The sequence below is a fragment of the Notolepis coatsorum genome (genome assembly GCF_963971535.1).
Source record: "Notolepis coatsorum genome assembly, chromosome: 18".
NCBI classification, from domain to species: Eukaryota; Metazoa; Chordata; class Actinopteri; order Aulopiformes; family Paralepididae; genus Notolepis; species Notolepis coatsorum.
The window spans coordinates 78,685,596-78,698,643 of record NC_140182.1 but is presented as its reverse complement, the minus strand read 5'-3'; the positions used below and the strand labels follow the sequence as shown (position 1 = coordinate 78,698,643).

The 13,048-nt window shown below is 44.2% G+C and overlaps 1 protein-coding gene across 4 annotated transcripts in view; it reads right to left on the bottom strand.

Annotated features, from left to right (window-relative positions):
• LOC311245043 (S-adenosylhomocysteine hydrolase-like protein 1) overlaps positions 1-13,048 on the bottom strand; it is a gene marked incomplete at its 3' end in the record, with an annotated part of 115,803 nt that overhangs the window by 42,858 nt on the left and 59,897 nt on the right. For 3 of the 4 annotated variants that reach the window (XM_084334801.1, XM_084334803.1, XM_084334802.1), the window contains exons 8-14: positions 12,925-13,031; positions 12,727-12,843; positions 6,696-6,759; positions 5,690-5,778; positions 4,576-4,646; positions 3,918-4,012; positions 2,574-2,672 (exon numbers count right to left, since the gene is read on the bottom strand). In XM_084334801.1, coding sequence (XP_084190927.1) covers positions 2,574-2,672; positions 3,918-4,012; positions 4,576-4,646; positions 5,690-5,778; positions 6,696-6,759; positions 12,727-12,843; positions 12,925-13,031 — 642 coding nt within the window. The remainder of the gene's footprint in view (positions 1-2,573; positions 2,673-3,917; positions 4,013-4,575; positions 4,647-5,689; positions 5,779-6,695; positions 6,760-12,726; positions 12,844-12,924; positions 13,032-13,048) is intronic. The other variant, XM_084334804.1, reaches the window with a different exon arrangement.

The window sequence follows — 13,048 nt, the reverse complement described above, 5'->3', positions numbered from 1 at the left end:
GGGAGGGAAATGGGTGTACTCAATCAAGGAGGGTATTGAAGGCCACGACAAGTACAAAGTGAGATTTGTAGCTAAAGGTTACAGTCAGAGGGAGGGGATAGACTACGGTGAAACATTCTCCCCCACAGCCAATCTGACCAGTGTAAGGGTAGTGATGCAGAAAGCAGCTGAGGACAATTTGATTTTACATCAGATGGATGTGAAGACAGCCTATCTGCACGCACCCATAGATAGGGAGATATATATGGAACAACCTGAAGGTTACGAAAAGAAAGGAGAGAAGCTAGTGTGTAAGCTAGAAAAATCCATTTACGGCCTGAAACAGTCTGGGCGAAATTGGAACAAGATGCTTCATACATGTCTCATTGAAGATCACTTCCTACAGAACCCAGTAGACCCCTGTGTTTACTCAAGAGAGTCAAAAGAGTCAGGAAAGGTGATCATCGTCATTTGGGTGGATGACTTGATCATCGCAGCAGACAACACTACCTAGAACAGGTGAAAGGTATGCTCTCCACCAGATTCAAAATGAAAGACCTTGGAAGGTTAAAGCATTTTCTAGGCATGGACTTTGAACAGTCTGCCAATTGTGTAAAAATATCCCAGAAGAGATATGTGGAAAAGATCCTGAAACGTTTTGACATGCAAGAATGTAGATCAAGGGAAACACCATGTGATAAAAAATTAGACTACCAGGAGGATGCTCAGAAACTGACAGATGTAAAAATTTACAGAGAAGCTGTGGGTAGCCTCATTTATTTGACAACATGTACTCGCCCTGACCTATGTTTTGTAGTGAGTAAATTGTCACAGCATTTTGCTGACCCCACAGAGGAGCATTGGATTACAGCAAAACATGTTTTTCGTTATCTCAAAGGTACAGCAGATAAACAGCTGTGCTTCAGAAAGAGCAGCGAGGGCTTAGGGCTTAAAGCCTACAGTGATGCAGACTGGGCAGCTGACACCACAGATAGAAGAAGTACCACAGGATATTGTGTGAGTTTGAACACAAACAGCTCACTGGTTTCGTGGAAAACAAAGAAGCAGCCCACAGTGGCACTATCAACTTGTGAAGGCGAATATATGGCTCTAGCTATGACAATACAGGAATGTATTTATCTAGAACAACTGCTCGAAGGGATGGATACCTATGTATATAAGAAGACTGTTGTTTACGAGGACAACCAGGGAACCATTGCGATTGCTAGAAACCCTGTGTGCCGGCAGAGATGTAAACATGTCGATATAAAATATCATTTCATCAGATCTGTCATCAGAGAAGAAAGAATGACACTGATTTACTGTCCAACGGACGACATGGTAGCAGACGCTTTGACGAAACCTGCTTCCAAACTGAAATTGAAGAGATTTGCAGAGGTCATGTTTGGTGTGTAAATATTGACTGCCATATTCTTTTTGATGTTCTGAATTGTATTATTTTCTTTGTAAATTGTTTTTGAAGAGGTACAGTGTGCTATACAACCCTAAGTGGGAGTGTTAAAGTTAGAGGTTCTATGTAGGATTGCAAGTAACTGTCTAACTGTATATATAACTGTTTCCACTAGAGGGCGCTGCTTTACCATGTGAATAATAAACCACGCCAAAGGCTAAAGATAGAAACCATGCCTCTTGACCACATTATTGTCGCCCCATAGCCAGATTCTGTCAACAACTGGTGTGGAGCAGTTGTAGTCTGGAATACAGTACGTGACGAGCCAGGCCAAGTAACGTTAAGGAACATTCCCGGCTCACCTTTCATGTGGCTCGAAAGCACACTCTCCCATCGTAAAAATCTGCAGGTCCTTTCTGCATATTTTGCACACGGCTACTCGAGGATGTGCTCGAGGATGTGCTCCTTAATCACGTTTCAACCATGCATTATATTTTGTATCTTCAAGCCAGAGGTTATTAAAACGGCAGCCTCGCGGCATGTTGGTTGCCCCACACGCTGTTCCATCAGATGGCACACATAAAAAAAACACTACGGTTCAAGTCAAGCCAAGCCAAATCAGTGTGGCGAGGCTCGAGAGAGGACTCCTCTTCATTTTGCGTGAAAGTCGAAAGCAATTAGGCTCTCTCCGACTTATTTAATTTCTTTATCTAAAAACCAAACTATTGAGTCAGATAGCGATTTATTATGAAAGTATATTGTTGAGGTTATGTGTTATATACGATTGCATGTAACTGCTTACCTGTTTCCACAAGAGGGCGCTGTAGGCGCAAGAAGACGTAGCTATTGATGCTGACGTCAGGTAAGAGGTATAAAAGGAGTTGTTACCTCCCCCTCGATCTCTTCCTCCGTCGCCTCTCACGAGAGAAGGTCTCAGGTGCATATGAATATGTGAATAAACCACGCAGATTAAAGGCTAATGAGAAGAACCTTGTCGTCATGGCCAAGTTATTGTTGCTCCACAGGTGACTCTGTCAACATATATAGTGCAATTACAACTTCAATAACTTTCCAGCACTTTATACACAATTCAAGCACTTTTCAAACCTTGAAAACACCACATTGAAATACAAGCATTTTCAAGGATTTCCAGCACCGTACGAACCCTGTTAATGGTTCTCACCTCAGCCAGGAGGACTATCCTCTTGCCATCAGGCCAGATCACATGGTCCACCTGTGACCTCACACGCTCCCAGGTCAGCTCGGGGGTTCGCAGGCTCACCTGAGGGACAAGGGTCTTAATTTCTCCAATGTCTTCACCGAAGACATGCCCGCAAACACACATAAACACACAAAGGCACGCATGCACACATACATAAACACACATATTCTGTGCGCAAAGAAAGTTCTAGGCATACATCTGGTATCGCTAGAAGGCTGACCAAGCTGGTCTCACCAGACCATTTGAGGCCATAGCAGTGAAAGTAAGTGGTGTGTTGAAGTGCCAATGGTCTCAGTCTGTCCTGTAGAGGCTCTAGAACCTGATTATTTAAAGATCCCATGCATTATAAATGGCCTTTTCCAGTGTTTAGCATTGTTTCCTAGCAATGGGGGATTATATAAATGTGGTCTGTGTCGTTAATTATCATATTGACTTATCAGTCTAGTCTCGAGTTCACGAGATCTTCCCTCACTCAACTAAGCCGTTCTGATTTGACAGTATTGCTGACGTGAATAAGGTACTGATTTGCATATCTCCGCCCCTTCAACAGCAGAGCGAGTGGAAATACCTTCACTTCCTCAAAGTGAAGCGAGGCAGAGAACGAGCGAGCGAGAGAGAGAGGGAGAGAGAGAGATAGAGAGGGAGAGAGAGAGAGGGAGAGAGAGAGAGAGATAGAGAAGGAGAGGAGCTTCTGTCGGGGAAACAAACGCATTTTACACACGCGCGTGGAGGGACTTCTCCCGGAGCACGCTCATAACACACACGCATTTTACACACAACCTGACCTCTATCTCTCCCTCTGTGCCAGTGCAGACTGTGGGCGACTGTCACTCAAATCGCTTATGGGCGGAGCCCATCCAAGAACAGCCTGAAATCCTGAACTAGAAAAATGATGCTTTTGAGTACTTCTTAGAAATAGACTTAGAAATACAAAACAATGAATTTTTTTGAAAAAAACTTTACAGATGTGTTCCATAGACTCACAGGAATTGTGTAAAGTTGTCCAAATAGTGCAAGGAATAGCAATGCATGGGACCTTTAATAGAAAATATACACGTTGCCGCTACAGTGTCTAACAAGCGCAAGTTCGCAATAGCTGCAACTTTTTTGCAACCACTCCCATTGCCACACCCCCTTTTAGTCAATTGGTATGAACACGTACTCACACACACACACACACACACACACACACACACACACACACACACACACACACACACACACACACACACACACACACACACACACACACACACACACACACACACACACACACACACACACACACACACACACACTTCATACCACATCTATCTCAGTGTTGGAGTGCCCCATGTTGCAGACGATACAGCCATTCTTCATTCTGTCCAGGTACTCCCTGCCCACCACGTTTCTGTTACCTGGGGAGGAGCAGGATCACGCATGCACGCACGCACGCACGCACACACACTCACACACACACACACACACACACACACACACACACACACACACACACACACACACACACACACACACACACACACACACACACACACACACACACACACACGCACACACACGCACACACACACACATGCACACACACACACACACACACACACACACACACACACACACACACACACACACACACACACACACACACACACACACACACACACACACACACACACACACACACACACACACACACACACACACACACACACACAAGATTAGATTAGATTCAAATGTATTGTCATCATACAGCACAAGTACAGTACAAATGTGGCATCCAGGACGTACAGCTTTATCTACAGAAAAACGAAACAAAATACAAGACAAGTCTAAAGAAACTAAATAAATAAAAAAGCAAACTCATTATGCATTATGTTTTGTGTTTATGATTTCACCTGATAGCCACACAACAGCATATGTTTTATTAGGAGTATATGAAGTATAGTGTAGCCTGTGATGTTACCTGTGCAGGTGACGACGATGTCCACCTGTCTGATGACCTCACTCAGCTTGACCAGTCTGAAGCCGTCCATGCTGTAGAGAGAGACGAGGACACGAGACGAGGACACGAAATGAGGACACGAGATGAGGACACGAGACGAGGACACGAGACGAGGACACGAGACGAGGACACGAGATGAGGACATGAGATGAGGACATGAGACGAGGACACGAGGCGAGGACACGAGACAAGGACACGAGACAAGGACACGATACGAGGACATGAGACGAGGACACGAGACGAGGACACGGGGGTCAAGTATGGAAATGCAACCGTATTTCACCACGTCTGTTTATAAAATGTGTATTTTGGGAGAAATAAACAGATCTGGGAACTGTTCCTGCAAAGGCATTCTCCAACCCTGTTCCGTACCTAGGACACTGTCATGTCTTAAATGTCCTTTTTTAGTTTTTTTGTGTGTCATTTTGGCTGCCTATATAACAATAGTAAAACTATAGAATTCCTGTTTTAGTTTAGATTAGTTTAGTTTATTAGCCAAAAAGCACGAGTCGTAAAAAAACAACTTGCATTCAGTGTCAAGGATAACATGATAAAGTCCAGGACTTATTTCCATCATGGTCCTTTTTATATTCAGATCAAATTGTATTGCCTATATTTATGTCTTATGTGTAACGGATGGTATCGTGAAGCGCAGTCAAGAAGGGCTGGGGTGAGTAGCGGTGCTATGGGTTAAACTCACTCTCACATCCTCAAAAGACGCATAGACACGGTACAAAGAAGTGAGTTCACTTCTTGGTATAGCGGTCTGTGCTGTTGCATGCAGCGTGGGAGACCCGTGTTCGAAACTCCCTCGGGGCATCGACGTTTGAGGTGACGTTGTCACAACCGTTACATATGTCTACTATTACCCTGCCCATACCTGTACCCCCCTCCCCCCATGCTGCTATGATGGCCGAATTCCCCAAGGGGATAAATAAAGGAATATCTTATCTCATCTCCCCCTTGGCTAACCTTATCCTGACCCTAAACCAGGAGTATGTCAGGCATCCTGACATATTCTTGAGTTCCAACAGATCAAAATAGCACCTATACAATGATAACATGATCTCCATACCAGGCCTGAAGGGCACAGATGGGATCCACTTCAGTAATGTATACGACTGCACCCAGTGCCTTCAAAGCTGCACAGCAACCTTTTCCAACCTGCAGAGTGAAGTGAGGTGAGGTTCAGAGATTCACGCTAAATGTCATATATGTACCACATACAAGGAAACTATAAAAGAAGGAAGGGTCATCGTGTCACTGTGTGTGTGAACAACTTGGTGCCAAGTGTGAAAACATTCGGTTCGGCCGACATTGAGTTAAATGGTATCGCCATCTCCTCGTTTATTCAACGCAATTTAAACGGGTTATTACCTCGGATGTCAGAATCATCTGCAATTTGTTGCATTGATAACTAGCTAACGTTTGATATATTGGTTGATATATATTTCCTCAGATAGCTGGTATATTTAGCTTCTCCATGCATCTCCCATAGGCTTCAATACTAGAACTGGCTAGTTGGTGTTCTGATGGAATGACTCTTCCTTCTGTTATAGTTTCCTTGTTATAGAATGCTGGTGTTCTAATGGAATGACCCTTCCTTCTTTTATAGTTTCCTTGACCACATACAGGAACACCATGAATGGTAGAAGAGGAGGAGAGAGTGTTTACACTTATTTCAATTCAGTTCAGTTCAGGCTACATTCACACTGCAGGCAAAAGTGTGGCCCAAATCAATTATTTTGCTCATACTGTATGTGACTAAGATCTGTTTCATGACAGTGTGAACAACACAAATCACATGGAATATGATATTTTCAATTCTGATTTGGGCCACTTTCATATGTGTTCCTAAATTGGATACAGGTCTTTTTTTTGCTACTTTTACATCACTGTAGATATGACATTTGTCACAATTCTTTATTGTTCATTTGCTCATGCAGGTCAGTTCAGGAGTGTGACCGGTTCACACTGGAATCTGATCTGAGCAATAAATCATACTGTAATTGAGCACAAAGGCAGTGCAGTGTGAAACGTAGCCAAAGTGAAGTCAGATGCAGTCCTTATGAAATACTGACCTCCCCGTAGCCACACACCACCGCCTGCTTCCCGCCAAACATCACGCCTGTGGTTCGCTTCAACCTGGAAGGAACGTCAGATGGCAGTAAGATGGTGCAAACTCACACTCCACTAGGGTTGGGTACCGAACTCGGTACTGTCACGTTTTAGACTCAATCGTGAAAGTTGTAAAAGATACTTAAAGATATAAGAGATGAAACACTTTTGAAGGTATTTATTATAAAAAGTTAACAAGCACTGTAATATAAAAAGTGAATAAGCAAAGTATTTATACAAGGTGAATATAGCAAGGTACAATTGAAATCTAGATTGTTACAACCGGCCGGTCGAGTATATAAAAGAAAGAAGAAACAGTCAAGTCTTTGTGGGTCAGTCCAGCATGTCTCGTCCGTCCTGTCCAGTCAGTGTCCAGTCAAAGTCAAAGCAGAAGAAGAAGAAGTGAAGTGAAGTCCAGTGGTTTCTCTATCAGGGTGTTTTTTTGGTCCCCTAGTCCAGTGTGTGTACGTGGTGTCTCTCCTAAGTGCACGTTGTGTGTCTGTGTCTATTGGTCAGCCTGTATGTCCGCCGTGCATGAGTGCGTGGAACGCACATTTACGTGCGCGTTTGTGCGTGTGTGTCTCTATGTTAACGATCTGTGATTAATGGAGACTGGAATATGTGACCACTGGATGACCTGGTCGTATATTAGTTGGCTTGTGGCATTTTGTCATAATGAGTTGAATTTACTCGATCTGGCTAATCTGGTGGGATCTCAGCACCAAAGGAGTCACTGTGTGCGCGTTGAGAGCGAGGGTGTATGTATGTGTGTGTGTGTGTGTGTGTGTGTTTGTGGGGGAGATGTGTGCGTGTGTGTGTGTGCTTGTCCTATGTGGTTAGTGTGTGTGTATGGCCTGCACCAAGGGTCAGCGCAGGTCACTGATAAGGATCTGTGAGTGCTCTGGCTGGGCCAGAGGGAGAGAATCTAAGGGAACCGACTAGGCTTTGCATAGTATAATAATGGGAGAATGTCTCTGCTATTAATTTACATGATACGTGTCATATTTCATCAGTACTCGGGTACCGACCGAATTACATCGGTACTACCGAGTGCGCTAGATCAGTGGTTCTCAACTGGTCTAGCCTCAGGACCGACATTTCCCCATAGGCATTAAGTCGCGACCCAAATTTTTAACCACTTTGATTTATTTCACAAAAAAATTGTGCAGTAATACACAATCCTTCATGCATTGTTAAAAACATGAAATAAACAAAAAGAAGTGCAACAAAAGTGCAACTAGGGCAAAAACCCACTGAAAAAAATTCTTCTTAGCAGACGCTTTTATCCATAGCAACGTACAGTACATGAGTGCATAGATTTTTTTTGTATCCACTTTTTCTCCCCATTTTCAATTTTTCTCCCATCCCAATTTCGTGTATCCAATTCTTCCCTCCCCTGTCTTGAACGTTGCTAGACTATGCCTCCCACAGGTCGGTTGTAGTGAGGACAGAAGCCTTGCATCACGTGTCCCCTCCGCGTGAATATTTTAGGCAACCAACTTGTGTTTAGCGTTTCTCTGATTGGCCAATACGCCCATGTGACCACGGCAGCGCGAGAGAGCGGCAGCGCGGAAATAGGCTGTCTATTGCCTCGCGCTGCAGCGTGGAAATAGGCTGTCTATTGCCATTCTCTAAGTCAAACTCTAACCTTAACCAGCTCCTTAACAGCGCCTAAACTTAACCCTTCTAACCTTAAGCAACTCCGAAACAATGCCTAACCTTAACCAACTCCGAAACAATGCCTAAACTTAACCGGCGAAATGAATGCACGTTAAAAAATATTGCCATTCTCTAAGTCAAACTCTAACCTTAACCAGCTCCCTAACAGCGCCTAAACTTAACCCTTCTAACCTTAAGCAACTCCGAAACAATGCCTAACCTTAACCAACTCCGAAACAATGCTTAAAGTTATGCCTAAACTTAACGGCGAAAGAATGCGAATGCACGTTAAAAAAAAAAAAAAAAAAAAAAATTTAAGGGAATCGAACTAGCCAGCAACAAGCCGTAGGATCAACAGCCATGCAGCATTGCCAATTGAGCTATTTCTGGATACTGAATAAGGGGCGGTTACTGGCATATAATGCTGCCGCGACGGAGCTCCGCGGCAGAGTGCTGCCGCGTCGCCGCGGGGCGTGGCTAGACGCAAGTTGGGCGTGGTTAGACACAAGTTGGTTGCCTTTAATATTTAGGCGTCCCCTCCGGTACACGAGGAGGCAGCCTGTTGCATCTTTCCACCGCAGCAGCTCGAACTCTCAGTGGCGAGGAGTAACGCGTGGGAGGCTCACGCTGCCCCCACTACTTCCTGCTTCCGTCGCACCGGCGTCACCAAACCGACCTGTAGGAGTCGCTGTCCACAACGTCAAATCCCCACCCACCGGCTTTCCCACCCTCTAACACTTGCCAATTGTGTTAGTATGAATGAATACCCTGAGGACTCTGGCAGGAGCACTCATTCAAGGGTACTATGACTATGCGTGCACCTCATGGTACCAAAGCACCTCAAAGGCGCTTAAAACAAAATTACAAACATCACAAAACAAACTGGTCAGACTACTACTTGACCTGAACCCCAGAACCCACCTCACCCCTGCCCACTTTGCCAACCTAGGATGGCTTAGAGTAGACGACAGAGTACAGCAACTTGCAATGGGCCTGGTCTACAAGATACACTATACGACCGGGGTGCCCATGTACATGTCAAAATACTTCCCAAAGGTCAGTGAATACCACAACCACTACACCAGAGGAAGCTCAACAAATCATGTTAAACCCAGATTCGGCTCAAACAAGAGACTAAACACGTTTCGCAATTATGCCACAACAATGTGGAACGCCCTACCCAAAGCTGTAAAGGAATGTGAATCCCTGCCCACATTCAAAACCGCCCTTAAAGAGCACCTACGGGAGGCTGCAATTCGAAACTGGCCACCGTAAATGCCCAAAACCCCCACCACCTCCTAATAGACAGTCTCCTCCCCACCGCATGTATATATTCCCTCCCCGCCGTATGTATATTCCCCTCCCACCCACCCACCCCCTCCTAATGTACAGTCCCCTCCCCATCATATGTATATACTCTGTCAGGATCTAGGGGTAACAGTACTGTATATTTGAATACCGCCTATGTCACAAATGTATCAGTACTAAATACCTATATGTCCCTATGCCATAAATGTCATGTATGTTATGTATGTCATAAATGTCTATATGAATTGAAAATGGGGGACCCTGATGGAAACAAGACAAACGTCTTTCTCAGGTCTGCATCCCCTTAACAATTGTATGTATTGAGCCGTACTGTATTGTACCCATTCTGCAATCTGTTAAATAAAGTTTTCATTCATTCATTCATTCAATGACCGGCCAGCCGGTAGCAACGCCGAGAGCTGGGCTCGAACCCAGCGTCTCCTGCGTTAGAGGCGAGCGCCTTGCCCACTGCGCCAATCAGCCGCCGAGTGCATAGATTCTCAGTATATGTAGTCCCATGGGATCGAACCCACAACCTCAGCATCGTTAGTGCCATGCTTTACCAACTGATCTACAGAGAACTACAGAAGGCAGATTTCTCTTGAATTACAGGCAGGGATGCGTTGCTCATGGGACGGGGTTGCACACCGTGCAACCAGCTTTTGTGAGCAGAAGCGCGTGCACGCACATGCACGGATGTGCGCTACTTTGCATTGAACATTGTACATATGTACATATTGAACACTTGTGTCTACGTACGTGACTTCTATTTTATACTGCTATACTTATTTTATTTTATACTTATCTTTTTTGTCTAGCACAGTCTCTTGAGCGTATCAGAAAGAAACATTTTGTATAAAAGTATTCTGTACTTCTGTATGACAACTAATAAAGAAACTTGAAACTTGAAGAATATATTAAAAAAAAACGTATATGTTTTTGTAGATTTTTTATTGCGTTTTTACTACCGGGCAGTCCGGTAGAGGGAGAGGGAGATGAGGAAATGGGAGACAGAGCAGGTGAAGACATTCGGCAGCGTCTATACTTTCCACAAGCGAGTTGTTCTTCCACGTTGCTCTGATTGGCCACTGACCGCCCCTGCCTACGCTAGAAATAATAATAATGCGAGAGCGAGCGGAGAGGGGGAGAGTGGAGAGCGAGCCTCGCACACACGCACTTTGAAATGGGTATCACAGTAGTACGCCCTACTGTAGAACATGACATATTAGCATGACATCTGATTTATTAATGCCAATACTAAAGATTCAGGACAAACGCAATTGGCACAAGTGTAAATCATGGATTAGTCACTCAGTTTTAACATCTGCTGACTTAGCTCAACTTGTTCGTTAGCTGGCTGTGGAGCCTATGGTCACAAGTTCTTTTACGTTTAATTAATTTATCCACTCTGGTTGGATGGTGTGTATGTATGCGTATGTATTGTGCTGTATAATGACAATACATTTGAATCAAATCTCATTTTGAAATCGCTACGCTGGATTTGGACACGACAGTCAGACAGCTTCGGAGGTGAGCGCATTGCACCATGGTGATCCACTCAACAGGTAGCGATTTCAAAATGAGATTCGATTCAAATGTATTGTCATTATACAGCACAATACATACATATACATACACACCATCCAACCAGAGTGGATAAATTAATTAAACGTAAAAAAAAAAAAAAAAAATTGAACTAAGTGATTCAAACTTGTGACCATAGGCTCCACAGCCAGCTGACGAACGAGTTGAGCTAAGTCAGTGGATGTTAAAACTGAGTGACTAATCCATGATTTACACTTGTGCCAATTGCGTTTGTCCCGAATCTTTAGTATTGGCATTAATAAATCAGATGTCATGCTAATATGTCATGTTCTACAGTAGGGCGTACTACTGTGATACCCATTTCAAAGTGCGTGTGTGCGAGGCTCACTCTCCGCTCTCCCCCTCTCTGCTCGCTCTCGCATTATTATTATTTCTAGTTATGCTACGCTCATAACTAGCGTAGGCAGGGGCGGTCAGTGGCCAATCAGAGCAACGCGGAAGAACAACTCGCTTGTGGAAAGTATAGACGCCATTCGGCAAGGACCGCCGGGTCTGGGAATCGAACCCGGGTCGACCGTGCCGCGATGCAGCATGTTACGTGGTTCGCCACTTGGGCGCCAAGAATATTCATTTTTGATGGCTTCATGCTTTCATGTGCTAGCACTTCACTGCACACAACACACTGAGGTTTTGGTCCCTCTCTTTTGTCCTCAATGTAAGAAAACCCATATTTAATGTAGTCGGTGTCGTATTTGCGTTTCACCATGTTTACAAATGCTCTAATCAATGAGCGATAACTGATGTGACGACTTTAGTGTTACTGTCATGACAACGCTGGCAGCAAACGGCTACTGCACCCGCGCTGCGTCATGGGAAACGTATGTCCATAGGTAACGTATATATATATTTTTTTTACACACATCCGCGACCCACTCAAAATGGTCCTGCGACCCACTTTTGGGTCACGACCCACCAGTTGAGAACCACTGCGCTAGATCAATCGGTACCAAATTTTGGTATACCTTTAGTTTAGTATAAGAGTGTAATATTCTAGACAAGAGAAAGCCTTTTCCACAAATATATATATTACTGTCCCGTCTCTTGGGTCTTTGGAAAGACCAGACGAGGTCACAGAGGAGTTTGATAATATTTACTGAGGATGGCCAGATAATGTTGATATTTAAACATTTAAAAACACAATACATGATCATGCGATTTATTTTGTGTAGTGTGTTACAACAATAAATAACAACATGTTCTAAACATGTTGAAATTGCGAAGTTTGGACTTATTTAAATGTCTTTTTACAACTGAAATAAAAAAAGATTATTACAGAGAGAGTTAAGTAACGAAATTCCAGGAACTGGTACTGGTACGAGTGAACAGTACTCAACCCTACACTCCAATACTGCACCATTGTGCTGTATTATTATGCTGTGTCAGTGTTTTATGTGGTTGCCTGGTTTACAAAGGTATTCCTACCCGTCCAGGATGGATTCTCTGCAGCAGTAAAGGTTGTCAAACTTCTGCTTGGTGACCGAGTCATTGACGTTCATGGCCGGAACGCACAGCTTCCCTGCCTTGGACAGCTGGTACAGCCTGAGAGGAAGTGATGCTGTCAGAATAGTCTGCCAATCACAGCCAGCAGCCCTTAAAAGGCAGAACTACTAGAAAACCAACCTATGGACCCCAGTGACGCTCTCCTCCACAACACCTTTGATCTTCTTGAACAGACTGGGGTATTTCTTATAGATCCAGTGGGTCAGGTCTCCTCCATCATCCAGAATCTGAAAGAGACAACCAC